Consider the following 15,714-nt stretch of genomic DNA (forward strand, 5'->3'; position numbering starts at 1 on the left):
AAAACCTCCCTGGTCACCTCCAAAGCCTGTTGGCCGTAGGTCTCCATCATCAGCTCCACTATCTCGGCTTTGCCTGCCAGCTCCATTCTCTGTTTGGAGATTCTTGGGAGGCCTTTCTCCATTTTACTGTACTGCAAGACATGCTTGAATTTCTCAAGCTCATCGTAGTTTAAATCTTCCAGCATTTCCAAAAGCTTCAATGGTACTGATGGCACTTCCTGAAGGGATTAAACACAATCAGAGGGCATTTACATGATATGTCCTCTGTAGTGATAAAAGGTTAATTCTTTTGCATCCGAGTAAGCATTTAAAGTTGTGATGATTTGTTTCCTTTTATAAAGTGGTTGTTATTATTATTATTATTATTATTATTATTATTATTATTATTAGGGCCACAGGGCAAGCGCACTATTTCATAGCTGTAGGGGCCAGTGCTTTTCCTACTTATTATTATCTTTCATCTTCGGGACAAATTTCGATTCGCTACAAATTATATATCAAAACGTGCGGTTTGATCAGGATCGGTGCGCTATTACTTTTATCAACAGAATACGAAACTGCGCAAAATTCTGCATTGAAGTGAATGGGACGGACTGAAAAAAACGTCTTCTGCTCAGGCATACTTTCACCTAGAAACTCCGGTTAAACTTTAAACAGTAGACACAAGTCTTGTGTATTGGTGTATTAATCCATGTTTCAATAGGTCATATAGTTTTTGATCAATCACTGTTCAATGACCATGATCATTTTTGGAGAAATTATTAGATTACAATGGGTGTGTATTGCACGGAATGTTTGTGTCAGAGTGTGTGACATCATCGGTCAGAGTGGGAGAGAACCCCAAAAAATTCCAGATTTTTTTCTCTTTCCAAACTCCTCCCGGCCACAATTTACACTCTACACACATGCTATTTTCCAAATTTGTAGACAAACTTGTCCTGTCTCTCACAATGTGCTCAAAAAAATCAGAGAGATTTACAGAATTTGAATTGGCAGCCTCTAAGTGCAGCCACGTCTGTCTTTTCTCCTCATTGACTCCAATACAAAATTTTCTGAGAGAAGCAGAGAGAGGACCCCTGTTTTAAACTTGCAATTCTCTCCAAAATATTTACTGATAGGACCTACCGCTTTGTCAGAATGAGCCCAAATGTGAGACCAGCGCAGAGGCACAAAATTGCTCTATTTCTCCACGTTTCTGTCTGCCTCAGCCTGGGGTTCCTCTATCATCAAGTTGCCGTGGTAACCTCTGAGCCTCAGGCCAGAGCCACAGTTAAAGGGATAGTTCAACATTTAATCCCCATAATCCCTATATTCACAGCAGTAGGTTCATTACCTTTATTTGTCGGTGTAAACTATTTTTAGCTGTTCAGAGCTATGCTACGGAGGCTAATGGGATTTCCTGGTTTCCCTCATCAAACTCATCTACACAATCCAACAACTCCAAAACACTTTTGTGGACATGTTGTGACCTGCACATCCACCACGCTATGTGATGATAATGTAACGTTACGAGACGGAGCCGTTTTAGAGGTAAATTCATGCAAAACTGCCGATGCGCGTTCCCTTCAGGGACAGTTTTTCAGCAAGCAGTCTCTGTATTTGCCTCGAAAATAACTCTGTCTCCTTTAAAATCTCTGAAGAATCTCATCATAATGTACAGACTCCGGCAGTAGCCCTCGTGGCCCTTTCAAAATTTCCCCAAAGGAAATTATCTAGTTATCCATCCATTGTCTACCGCTTATCCTGTATTTAGGGTCACGGGGGGATTATCTAGTTATTATTATAGTGCTTATGTGATCTGTGATCAACCCTTCTTGTGAATTCAACCCACAGCAATCCTGACCTGAAACCTGAAAGCTGTGTGAAGTGCATCTGATACTCACATCCTTGAGCTGATATTTCTCTGAGGAGGAAGAAAAGAGAAAATGACTGACCGATTCCAAATCAGACTTTAAAAGACTTGGTTGCTTTTGATCAAAACAATATAAATAAATAATTAGAAAATAACATTATATTCTGCAATTCTGCAACAGATTCATTAACACTCTACTACTCACTCAATGCAGAAGCCATGCAACAAATACTTCCTTTGATAAGATTATAATGTGAAAATTGTGTCCAACTATTTAATTTAATATTCATTGTGTACCAATCCACAATAATATTGCACAATAAACACAGCACCCAGTAGCCTGATCATACCAATAACTGTCAATTATTCAACCATTCCTCACGGTCATTCATGTGCAATAACAATATCAAAATGTCATATATTCTATTATACAATAATGTGAACTCAACTACTCAGTCTGTCCTTGATTACATTTTTAAATAGTAGTATTTTTTTAATATCTGTCGTTTATTACATTCTGTTTTGCCTCTTGTTGTTACACTATCCTCTTTGCTGCTGTAATCCTGTAAATGTCCCCGCCGTGGGACTAATAAAGGTTTATCTTATCGTAACAGAGGTGCTGATTAAAGTCAACAGCAAAGTGATTATTTGGCCTACATGTACCGTATTTTACTGTACATTGTACTTATATTTAAAAATGAATTACATCAAATTAATTCCAGTGACATCACAAAAATCAAAGAGGCTGGATTCAATTGGCTGATGCTGCATGTTATTGCTTTGCTGCCCTTTTTATTTATTTTAAAACATTTTTCATGCATTGAATTGCATTTCGACACGTAAACCCAACGCAGAACCATCACGGTCTCCCAGCAACTGCGTGGCCGTTGCGTTGCCGTTGCGTGATCACTACGCGGAAGCATAATCAGGGTTTTACTGTGCAGGAACAACGTGAGTCTACTTTAGCTGACGTACTTTCCCTTTTCTTATGTAACACTGTACAATATCAACGAGATATGTTTGTGTAGCCAGTAGCATGCTGGTTCTGTTTGACCCTCCCTGCTTCCCTTACACTCCGATCCCCGTTAACGAGGGGGGCGGGGCAGGCACGTAACTTGTCCGTTCATTCGTTCAGATCCCAGGTTATACTAGGGTATAAGTAGCCCAGTGGGTAGGACTATCCCCCCTTTCGCCTTCTGCATCTGGGTTTCACGCAGGAGGCTATCGCCAGGTATGCTGCGATTCCACTGTATTGTTCAGGTTAATTCATGCCTAGCCTTAATACTCCTTTCCCACCTGTAGCTCTGCGCCCCCTAACTCTGCCAGTGCCGTAGGGAATCTAACCTCACCGTAGTATTTCTCTCCCTCGAGGTATGCGGTTTTAAGGCTTTATCTCCCCTTAGTCGGTGCACAGAGTTTTAATTGTCATCTTTACTTATGTATATCTGCAGCTGATCGTGATTACGCCCGGCTCCTGTTTAGCGTCCCCTAATCAGCGACTACGAGCGTCGGCTCTGTTTGGTATGTATGAAACCCGACTGTTACTGTAGTCGTTGCCATGATCCCTCCTGTATAGCTAAATGTTTGCTATCTACGTTGCAGGTAGCATGGCTTAGTCCAGCTCGCCTGTCTAGTGTGGTCACGCTGCTGTCTTGTCCATAGTTGTAACGTTCCATTCTGGCTCACTCCCAATTGTTTTATTTTTAGCTAAGCCTACCGCTGCCCGTCTGCGTCACGGTGGGTGTTTGTTTGTTTGTTTGTTTGTTTTGTTTGCCCGCCTGCTGTTGGCTTTTCTTTGCGCATGTGCTTTGTCCGGTTTATTTGCGTGCAGCGCTTGCCCCGCTTATCCGAATGCATGCTGCTAGTTTGCTGTGTGTGTGTAGTGCAGTGTTATCTCTTATTTGTTTGTGGTGCTTTTGACTGCATGTTTGTCGCATGATCTCGCCGCTAGTGCCGCTGTTTAACTAGCCGTCATATTTGTATGTGCTATAGAGTACCTATGCTGGTGTGGCTACTGTGTGTTTTTGATTGTTTTATGCTTTGGCAGGCCTGTGGTTTCCCTTCGGCGGGGGGTAGCTAGTCACCTGGTGGTGGGCTTGTAAACGTCACCTTGGAGTGTTTAGGGAGAGCGCTGGTGGTGGTTTTCTGTGACGGGGGGTGACACCTTTCTGCAGTGAGCGTGCACGTGCGGACACCTCTTCCAGATAGTCTGCTTCCCCCCTCCAGGTAAACCCCGCCTGCCGGTTTCTTCCTTTCCCTTGACTATTGTATATTCCAGCTGATGCGTATTATAATTATTTAATCATGTGGTATAGGAAAAGATTATAATAAATATTTTTATATTTTTCTAACTCACGCCAGTTTTCTTAAAGCGAAGTTTCCCCATTATCTCTTAAACCGGTTCCTTCAATAAACTTACATTTGTTTTCACTGGAATTCACGTCTCCGCCTGTTGTATTCGACCCTGTGCAAATTGGTATCTAATATCAGTACAATCTAGTGTATCGTTCTTGTGTCCCGGGGTATTAGTCCCAGGGTGGCGTTGTTGCTGACAAATAATTCTACTCAACGTGGTCTGGTCACATTCGCATAGTTCGCCCTGACATTCTGTTCGGAGCTTCAAATCACTCATTCATGTTTAGTCTTTCCTGTTTTATTTTGTCACTCCTCTCTCCCCTCGGTTCAGATCACTTCACTTCCTAGCTTGTGTGATTTCCTGCGGACGTCGTGGTGGTGGAATCACCCGTTGGTGTGTGGACTACGGTTCTGAAGCCTCGAGGTCAGCATTTTGGCCGTCGCCATCTTGGAGGTTTTGCAACCAGTGAACGGACATGACCATATTTGGACTGAGGCAGAGGGACGGGTGGATCTGAAGAGGGGAAGAGCGGCACCCTGAAAGGTATTTGCTGAGAAGAAGTCATATTACCTCCCATCACTGAACCTTTGGCATCAACGCGAGGAGTCTTGGGTCGAGCTGAAACAAATTCAGGAAAATTAAAATTGCACAATTTCAAACGATGGTAGTGTTTGTCTGCTAGTATTTTCAACACACACACACACACACACACACACACACACACACACACACACACACACACACACACACACACACACACACACACACACACGACTTACATACAGAGCTCTCAAATGCTTTCGCTGCACTTCATTTGTCCTGTAGATTTATATTCAGACAGAAACATCTGGAACTCAGGTTTTAAATATTTGATTAAGTCAACGTCCCCGTACGAAACACAAAGCCAGGAGACATTTAGCTTAGCTTAGCATAAAGACTGGAGGCACAGGAGAACAACTCGTCCCTCCAAAGTTTGTTTTTATTGTACCAATTCAACAAGATTTAGCGTCTTACTTAGGTTGGGAGGTTTTTAAACTTTGGACTGAGCCAGGCGAACGGTTAAATTAGGAGTTTTTTCAAATTAAGATTCTGGGTTTCCAGACAATCTGATCAGCGACTGATCACAGACAAACTGAAAGGCATTTGGTGAAAAGACGTCATATTACCTCTCATCAGTCCACTTAGCCTACTGAAAACACCAGCAAGAACTCCAGTCGAGGGTCCCGCACCTGAAAACAAATTTTTGGAAAATTAAAATTGCACAATGATGGATCAGTCTAGTGTTTATGCCTACTACTTTTTTAAACACACACACACACACACACACACACACACACACACACACACACACACACACACACACACACACACACACACACACACACACACACACACACAGAGCTCTCAAATGCCCTTGCTGCATTTAATTTGTCCTCTAGGTTTACATTCGGACAGAGACGTCTCTCAGTTTAAAATTCATAACTCATGAGGTCCTTAATCAGAGGTGGGAAGTAACGAAGTACAAATACTATTCAGATTCTGGGTTTCCAGACAATCTGATCAGCGACTGATCATAGACAGCCTGAAAGGCATTTGGTGTGAAGACATCATATTACCATCCGTCAGTCCACCTAGCTGCTTGAAACCACCAGCAAGAACTCCAGTCGAGGGTCCCGCACCTACAAACACTTTTTTGGAAAATTAAAATTGCACAATGATGGATCAGTCTAGTGTTTATGCCTAGGGATGGGAATCGAGAACCGGTTCCGTGTGTTTCAATTCCATGGAATCGTTTGGCAGTTTATCTAATGATTCTCTTATCAATTCCAACCAGCACGAATGACGTCACGTAACTTACGCATGTAAAGGCCCCCACACACCGCCCAGACGTCCAACTGCCTTATCCGACCACTCTCCGCCCACTCTGTTGCCTCTCGTCTGACCCGTTCGGCAGAAAAGTTGCGTTGTACACACAGTTAAACAAATTCATGGAAAATTAAAATTGATTATGTCTACTCACACTTCAACACACACACACACACACACACACACACACACACACACACACAAATAGACTTACATAGGTTCAGACTTCTCAAATGCTCTTGCTGCACTTAATGTACTCGAATACATCTTCCTGGCTTTAAAACAGATTTTTTTGTTTTAAGTGAAAAAGACCTTCAAGGATAAGACTGATGTTATCCTAAGTTTGTGGCTGTAAATCAAATATATAGTTTAATTCTTCAAAAAGTCTAAAGAAATTCTAAAAACCAGCAGGGCACTGTGATGTGTGGTCGACTGTCGTGAAATAAATAGTTTTTTTCTGCCTTCAATGAAGTAACGCGACAATTTTTTTTGCCAGTAACGATAACAGCGTTATAATGAGATGAGTAATCAATTAGATTACTCGTTACTGAAAAAAGTAACTGCCGTACTAACGCCGCTACTTATAACACCGTAATTCCCATCACTGGCCAGGAGACATTTAGCTTAGTTTAGCATAAAGACTGGAGGCACAGGAGAACAACTCGTCCCTCCAAAGTTTGTTTTTATTGTACCAATTCAACAAGATTTAGCGTCTTACTGAGGTTGGAAGGTTTTTAAACTTTGGACTGAGCCAGGCTAACGGTTAAATTAGGAGTTTTTTCAAATTTAAGATTCTGAGTTTCCAGACAATCTGATCAGCGACTGATCACAGACAAACTGAAAGGCATTTGGTGCAAAGACGTCATATTACCTCTCCTCCGTCTTCTAGGCCTCTTGAAACCACCAGCATGAACTCCAGTCGAGGGTCCCGCACCTAAAAACACATTTTTGGAAAATTAAAATTGCACAATTATGGATCAGTCTAGTGTTTATGCCTACTACTTTTTTAAACACACACACACACACACACACACACACACTAGAGTTCTCAACGGGTCGGCCCAGCCCGACAAACCCGACGGGACCCGAAGTTTCGCAAATACGCAAATGAGCCGGGTCGGGTCGGGCCTCGGGCTTCCTTTTTTTATAAAACACATTTCATTAAAAAATTAAAAATTAAAAAAATTGTAGGTTGTAAATTATATATTGTTTGCTGTACGGCATATTTATTTATATAGGCTATTTAAAGTTTCGGTTGTTTGTGTTGAATCTTTTAATTTTAAATAAAGTTTAAAGTGTATGAGGAAAACAATGCAGGCGCGTGGGGGGTCGGGTTCGGGTCGGGTTCGGGCCGACAATTCATGCTGGTGTGTCGGGCTGCGTCAGGTTGGGGTTTAAAAACCCGCGGGCTGGGTCGGGTCGGGCTGTAATTTTCAGGCCCGTTGAGAACTCTAACACACACACACACTGAGCTCTCAAATGCCCTTGCTGCACTTAATTTGTCCTCTAGGTTTACATTCGGACAGAGACGTCTGTAACTCAGTTTAAAATTCATAAATCATGAGGTCCTTAATCAGAGGTGGGAAGTAACGAAGTACAAATACTATTCAGATTCTGGGTTTCCAGACAATCTGATCAGCGACTGATCACAGACAGCCTGAAAGGCATTTGGTGTGAAGACGTCATATTACCTCCCTGTTTATATTCCCCCTCCGTATCAACACCAGGAACTCCTGCCGAGGGTCCCGTAGCTGAAACAAATTCATGGAAGATTAAAATGGCTTATGTCTACTCCTGTTTTCAACACGCACACACGCACACACACACACACACACACACACACACACACACACACAAATAGACTTACATAGGTTCAGACTTCTCAAATGCTCTTGCTGCACTTAATGTACTCGAATACATCTTCCTGGCTTTAAAACAGATTTTTTTGTTTTAAGTGAAAAAGACCTTCAAGGATAAGACTGATGTTATTCTACTTTTTTTTTTCTTACGCTCAAAAAAATAATAATGAAAAGAGCAAAACCAACAATGTGCTCGTGTGTCTCACTCAACACTTGACCTCCGCCTCAGTTTGTGGCTGTAAATCAAATATATAGTTTAAAGCTATGGTCTACATTCTGAAAATCAGTTGAGCCTCTGAGACAGATTTGAAAAAAGGCACCCTCCCCCATTGGCAAAATGTGATTATTTGGCCTAGATGTACTGTATTTTACTGTAAATTGTACATTTAAAAAGAATTACACCAAATTAATTCCAGTGACATCACAAAAATAAAAGAGGCTGGATTCAATTGGCTGATGCTGCATGTTATTGCTTTGCCGCCCTTTTTATTCATTTTAAAACAAATAAAGTTTTAACCGCTTTCTTTAAAATATATTTCTATTTTTCTCTCTGACCTTTGAATCCTGAGTTGAACATTCCCGTCACCAGATCAGTCCTGTTCATGTCCCTTAAAATGTCGATGGTCACCTCCCAAGACTGCAAACCACAGATCTCCACCATCTGATCCACCAGTAGGTCTGCACTACCGTACCATGTTTCCCAGTTTATGTGTCGGACCCCCTTCATGAAGAGCGTTAGCTTCAGCAACCACTTGAATTTCTTCAGCTCCTCCTCACTCAAAGTCTTCACTGTTTCCAAAAGAATCCATTTCAAATCCTGTGTAAACGTGTAATTTCCCAATTGGGACGGTTAAAGATTAATTTATTTGCATTTTGTCAGTGTTACAGACGTCGAGTGTAAATGTTATAAGATTAGTTTTTTCTGCATGATCACTCAAGACAATGATACACTAATATCTTTTCTACTGATTTCATTTCCTTTTGAAGTATTAAGTGTTTTTATTTCTTAACATCAAAGTCAAATATGAGTCCCTCCATCCTTTAATTCATGTTAATTAATAACTCCTTTCTGATCTCAACGCATCATGTTTCTGTAACAGGAGCTCAAAGAAATGGTTTTCTCTCTTTTCCATCATAACATTATTACTTAAGAGCTCAAAATTAACAGTGAGAGGCAATTTAAGAAACTCACTGTTTGGTTCGTTTTATCATTTATGATGATTTAAAATGTAAAATATAGTCACACTCACGTTCAGCAACAGTGTAGGTTGATGTTTATCCACAAAGTGTTGCTCTGAGGAGAAAATACATTAAATAACTCAGACAAATCAAATCTAATTGAATCACTAATAATCACTTTTAATGAGACACAGTTGCTTCAAAAGAAAGAAAACAATTTCATTACAAAACACAGAACTCAATCAGATTTACCTTTTTTTTATTATGAACTATAAAAGTATTTATTAGATACATGATTATGTTGTTTTTGTTTTAATCTTTACAATCGCACTCATTTATACTGGACTTTGTGGCATAACGCCGCCACCACGCCTCCATTCTGTCTCTGTACCTTTGACACCAAAAAGAAAGAAGGAGTGATCATCCTGCAACGAGAAGGCGGAGTAAAGGGGCTTATGTCTTACCTGTGAGTCCTGAACTGGGCTTTGGTAACCTCTGTATCAGATCTGTCCTGTTCATTTGTTTAAAAGCCTCCGTGGTTAACTCCACAGACTGTTGGCCGTAGGTCTCCATCATCAGATACACGGTCATCCTTCTGTCTGTATTATAACTGTCTGTCATCATAAATGGGAAGGATCGGAGGTTCTTCTGATGGACAATCGACCTCAGGAACCTCCTGAATCTCTTAAACATCAGATCATCCAAATCATTCAGGGTTTCCAAAATCAGCTGTTGAACAGCTACTCTTGTCGCTACCTGAAAAAACAATACGTTCATTAAATAAATATGTAAACCATGAATGAACCTGCATTAGGTGAATGAAAGCTGTGTTGTACTCAGTCAGACAGATGTAACATTACTCACTTTCCTGATCAATCCAGACCGGTGTTCACCTGAGTCTTGCTCTGAGGGGAAAAGTGGTAAAAGTCATTGATTCAACATTTTGGGGATTTTGAAATGTTTTTGTCTTTATTGTTATTACTTTTGGGTCCTGAGCTGCTGTCTGACAGCCTCTGCACCAGATCAGTCCTGTTCATCTCCTCCAAAACCTCCTTGGTCTTATTCACAGCCTCTTCGTTGTAGTGCAACACCATTACAAACACCATGTCCTGATGTCCTGTTATCTTAAACCGCATGGATGGGAACTCAAACTGATGGAAGTCAGTTTGAGACAAGAGGACCTTCTTGAAATCCCCAAGCTCCCCGTCACTCAAATCAGCCAGCGTTTCCAAAAGCAGCTCTATAAAAGACGCCGCCGTCTCCACCTGGAAAATTCAAAGGAAATGTTCATGAAGCAAAAGTTAAATTTCTCTGCTGGGATGATTATAGATTTTACTCTTTAAATATCATCAATGTCTGTTTTAGAAACATGGATGTGGAGAACATCATCCAAACTTCACAAGATAGTGAAACAACTGATGTTTGTCCACTTGACTGGTTACTGATGTAGATGTACATATTTCTTTGGCAACTTCTCTTTTATAACTATTGTATTTCTGTTAACGGGTTCCAGACTTTTATTTTATTACCTGCTTAAAGGATCATACCAGTGTTACTACATGTCACTGTCCATCAACAACATCGGTCATCTGTTTACAGTTTGTTTACATTTTGTTCATATTCAATAAACTTTACAGAATTTACCTGAAAATGTCAAGTTTAGTTAAAACCCACCTCGTAGTTAAAATCCTCCTTCTAGCTTTAAATTCAGTTCTTATAAGGAACTATTTTCCCAGGCGTAATAACATTCAGCCCAACGGCTGTCTTTGCTCTGTTGTGATTGACAACAGTACCAGAACCTTTATTATATACAGTACCAGTTCTATTATTGATGAATCTGTCGATTCTTCCCTTCATTTATTAACTTAAGTTATATAATTCTGTCTATAATATTTCAGAAAATGGTTAAAGGTACCCATCACAATTCCCTTACATCTACATTGATATCTTCAAATGTTTTGTCTGACCAACAGCCCAAAACCCAAAGAGATGCAGTTAATGATCTAAAACAGAGAAAAGACCAATCAATGTAGACGAATCCATTGTTTTAGAATCCAAGTCAGACGTTACATCACTCACCTTCTGGATCAGCACAGGACAATGTTCATCCACACAGTATCGCTCTGAAGAGAGAGGAACGGTAAAATGATCACATAATCACTGTCAGAATAGAAGAATTAGAATGTTACATGTCAATGCAAAATAAACTGAAAATCTCCTTATTAATATCATAAAGATCAATTACCGGTTTCACCTGATAAACGTCTCAAATGCTCTCGCTGCACTTAATTCTTCCTATAGATTTACATTCAGACTGAGACTTCTAACTCTTTATAATAATCTTTTTTAATTATTAGATTAAATCAACCTCCCAGTACGAACACCTGAATAGTCTTTGTTTGAATCATTAGGTCCTTAATCAGAGGTGGGAAGTAAACTTAAGTAGAATTTTCAGGTATCTGTACTTTAGTAATTATTTCATGGACAACGTTTTACTGTTACTCCCTACATTTTAAACATATCTGTACTTTTTCTCCACTATCTCTTCATAGCAAATCGTCGTTTGCTGCTATATAAATGTCTTAATGTCATGCGGATCCTTTAAGGGCTAGTTTTTGGTCTTTTACCTTTTGGTCTGCTGTCTGACAACCTCTGTACCGGAGCAAATCACTTCATATTCTCTCAAACCTCCCTGATCGGCTCACAGACTGTCGGCTGCAGGTTAACACCATAAAAAGCCCGTGTCCTGTATTTCTGTTGTCTCCATCTATGGAATGTCTGTGGAACGTTTGTGGAGGTCGGTTTCACTGAGAATCTTCTGGAAGCTCTTGATTTTCTGACTCAAATCAGCCAGCGTTTCCAAGCTCTATAACAGACGCCATCGTCTCCACCTGGTCAATTCAAAGGGAACTTTCATGGGCCAAACGTGCAAGGCCAGACAAGTGTCAATCAAACGTTGGTACACACCCCCAGAGACGAATAGACCAATCAGGCTTATCTGATCCGTCCTTATGGGACTTTTACTGTGCAGGAACAACGTGAGTCTACTTTAGCTGACGTACTTTCCCTTTTCTTACGTAACACTGTACAATATCAACGAGATATGTTTGCATAGTTCCGCCCTGACATTCGGTTCGGAGATTCAAATCACTCATTCATGTTTAGTCTTTCCTGTTTTATTTTGCCACTCCTCTCTCCCCTCGGTTCAGATCACTTCACTTCCTGGCTTGTGTGATTTCCTGCGGACGTCGTCGTGGTGACGTCACCCGTTGGTGTGTGGACTACGCTTCTGAAGCCTCGAGGTCGGCATTTTGGCCGTCGCCATCTTGGAGGTTTTGCAACCAGTGAACGGACGTGACCATATTTGGACTGAGGCAGAGCGACGGGTGGATCTGAAGAGGGGAAGAGCGGCACCCTGAAAGGCCTTTGGTGTGAAGACGTCATATTACCTCCATGTTCATCTTCCTCCTCCGTATCAACACCAGGAACTCCTGTCGAGGGTCCCGTAGCTGAAACAAATTCATGGAAGATTAAAATTGCTTATGTCTACTCACACTTCAACACACACACACACACACACACACACACACACACACACACACACACACACACACACACACACACACAAATAGACGTACATAGGTTCAGACTTCTCAAATGCTCTTGCTGCACTTAATGTACTCGAATACATCTTCCTGGCTTTAAAACAGATTTTTTTTGTTTTAAGTGAAAAAGACCTTCAAGGATAAGACTGATGTTATTCTACTTTTTTTTTCTTACGGTCAAAAAAATCATAATGAAAAGAGCAAAAACAACAATGTGCTCGTGTGTCCCACTCAACACTTGACCTCCGCCTCAGTTTGTGGCTGTAAATCAAATATATAGTTTAAAGCTATGGTCTACATTCTGAAAATCAGTTGAGCCTCTGAGACAGATTTGAAAAAAGGCACCCTCCCCCATTGGCAAAATGTGATTATTTGGCCTAGATGTACTGTATTTTACTGTAAATTGTACATTTAAAAAGAATTACACCAAATTAATTCCAGTGACATCACAAAAATAAAAGAGGCTGGATTCAATTGGCTGATGCTGCATGTTATTGCTTTGCCGCCCTTTTTATTCATTTTAAAACAAATAAAGTTTTAACCACTTTCTTTAAAATATATTTCTATTTTTCTCTCTGACCTTTGAATCCTGAGTTGAACATTCCCGTCACCAGATCAGTCCTGTTCATGTCCCTTAAAATGTCGATGGTCACCTCCCAAGACAGCAAACCACAGGTCTCCACCATCTGTATCACCAGTAGGTCTGTGCTACTGTACCATGTTTCCCAGTTTATGTGTCGGACCCTCTTCATGAAGAGTGTTAGCTTCAGCAACCACTTGAATTTCTTCAGCTCCTCCTCACTCAAAGTCTTCACTGTTTCCAAAAGAATCCGTTTCAAATCCTGTGTAAACGTGTAATTTCCCAATTGGGACGGTTAAAGATTCATTTATTTGCATTTTGTCAGTGTTATAGAGGTCGAGTGTAAATGTTATGAGATCAGTTTTTTCTGCATGATCACTCAAGACAATGATACACTACTATCTTTTCTACTGATTTCATTTTCTTTTGAAGTATTAAGTGTTTATTATTTCTTAACATCAAAGTCAAATATGAGTCCCTCCATCCTTTAATTCATGTTAATTAATAACTCCTTTCTGATCTCAACGCATCATGTTTCTGTAACAGGAGCTCAAAGAAATGGTTTTCTCTCTTTTCCATCATAACATTATTACTTAAGAGCTCAACATTAACAGTGAGAGGCAATTTAAGAAACTCACTGTTTGGTTCGTTTTATCATTTATGATGATTTAAAATGTAAAATATAGTCACACTCACGTTCAGCAACAGTGTAGGTTGATGTTTATCCACAAAGTGTTGCTCTGAGGAGAAAAGACATTAAATAACTCAGACAATTCAAATCTAATTGAATCACTAATAATCACTTTTAATGAGACACAGTTGCTTCAAAAGAAAGAAAACAATTTCAGTACAAAACACAGAACTCAATCAGATTTACCTTTTTTTATTATGAACTATATAAAGTATTTATTAGACACATGATTATGTTGTTTTTGTTTTAATCTTTACAATCGCACCATTTATACTGGACTTTGTGGCATAACGCCGCCACCACGCCTCCATTCTGTCTCTGTACCTTTGACACCAAAAAGAAAGAAGGAGTGATCATCCTGCAACGAGAAGGCGGAGTAAAGGGGCTTATGTCTTACCTGTGAGTCCTGAACTGGGCTTTGGTAACCTCTGTATCAGATCTGTCCTGTTCATTAGTTTAAAAGCCTCCGTGGTTAACTCCACAGACTGTTGGCCGTAGATCTCCATCATCAGATACACGGTCATCCTTCTGTCTTTCTCATAACTGTGTCCCATCATAAATGGGAAGGATCGGAGGTTCTTCTGATGGACAATCGACATCAGGAACCTCCTGAATCTCTCAAACCTCAGATCATCCAAATCATTCAGGGTTTCCAAAATCAGCTGTTGAACAGCTACTCTTGTCGCTACCTGAAAAATAATACGTTCATTAAATAAATATGTAGTCCATGAATGAACCTGCATTAGGTGAATGAAAGCTGTGTTGTACTCAGTCAGACAGATGTAACATTACTCACTTTCCTGATCAATCCAGACCGGTGTTCACCTGAGTCTTGCTCTGAGGGGAAAAGTGGTAAAAGTCATTGATTCAACATTTTGGGGATTTTTACATGTTTTTGTCTTTTATTGTTATTACTTTTAGGTCCTGAGCTGCTGTCTGACAGCCTCTGCACCAGATCAGTCCTGTTCATCTCCTCCAAAACCTCCTTGGTCTTATTCACAGCCTCTTCGTTGTAGCACAACACCATTAGAAACACCATGTCCTGATGTCCTGTTATCTTAAACCGCATGGATGGGAACTCAAACTGATGGAAGTCAGTTTGAGACAAGAGGACCTTCTTGAAATCCCCAAGCTCCCCGTCACTCAAATCAGCCAGCGTTTCCAAAAGCAGCTCTATAAAAGACGCCGCCGTCTCCACCTGGAAAATTCAAAGGAAATGTTCATGAAGCAAAAGTTAAATTTCTCTGCTGGGATGATTATAGATTTTACTCTTTAAATATCATCAATGTCTGTTTTAGAAACATGGATGTGGAGAACATCATCCAAACTTCACAAGATAGTGAAACAACTGATGTTTGTCCACTTGACTGGTTACTGATGTAGATGTACATATTTCTTTGGCAACTTCTCTTTTATAACTACTGTATTTCTGTTAATGGGTTCCTGACTTTTATTTTATTACCTGCTTAAAGGATCATACCAGTGTTACTACATGTCACTGTCCATCAACAACATCGGTCATCTGTTTACAGTTTGTTTACATTTTGTTCATATTCAATAAACTTTACAGAATTTACCTGAAAATGTCAAGTTTAGTTAAAACCCACCTCGTAGTTAAAATCCTCCTTCTAGCTTGAAATTCAGTTCTTGTAAGGAACTATTTTCCCAGGCGTAATAACATTCAGCCCAACGGCTGTCTTTGCTCTGTTGTGATTGACAACAGTAC

The 15,714-nt window shown here is 40.3% G+C and overlaps 3 protein-coding genes across 3 annotated transcripts in view; 1 reads left to right on the forward strand and 2 right to left on the reverse strand.

The window, feature by feature from the left end:
* The window catches only part of LOC311025030 (uncharacterized protein), a 375,179-nt gene that overhangs the window by 227,241 nt on the left and 132,224 nt on the right, over positions 1-15,714 (forward strand). The gene's annotated exons all lie outside the window — the stretch shown is intronic.
* Positions 1-15,714, reverse strand: part of LOC311025005 (NACHT, LRR and PYD domains-containing protein 1 homolog) — a 54,426-nt gene that overhangs the window by 33,019 nt on the left and 5,693 nt on the right. The gene's annotated exons all lie outside the window — the stretch shown is intronic.
* LOC311024826 (uncharacterized protein) lies at positions 92-15,027 on the reverse strand (the record flags this gene model as incomplete). Its single annotated transcript, XM_084027402.1, has 7 exons — positions 92-218; positions 4,779-4,826; positions 5,375-5,437; positions 8,489-8,750; positions 9,184-9,227; positions 14,386-14,677; positions 14,941-15,027. 7 exons carry the CDS (start codon positions 15,025-15,027, stop codon positions 160-162), a joined length of 855 nt encoding a protein of 284 aa, XP_083883528.1. The 3' UTR covers positions 92-159.

This window comes from Eutrigla gurnardus, assembly GCF_963514095.1.
Source record: "Eutrigla gurnardus genome assembly, chromosome: 14".
NCBI classification, from domain to species: Eukaryota; Metazoa; Chordata; class Actinopteri; order Perciformes; family Triglidae; genus Eutrigla; species Eutrigla gurnardus.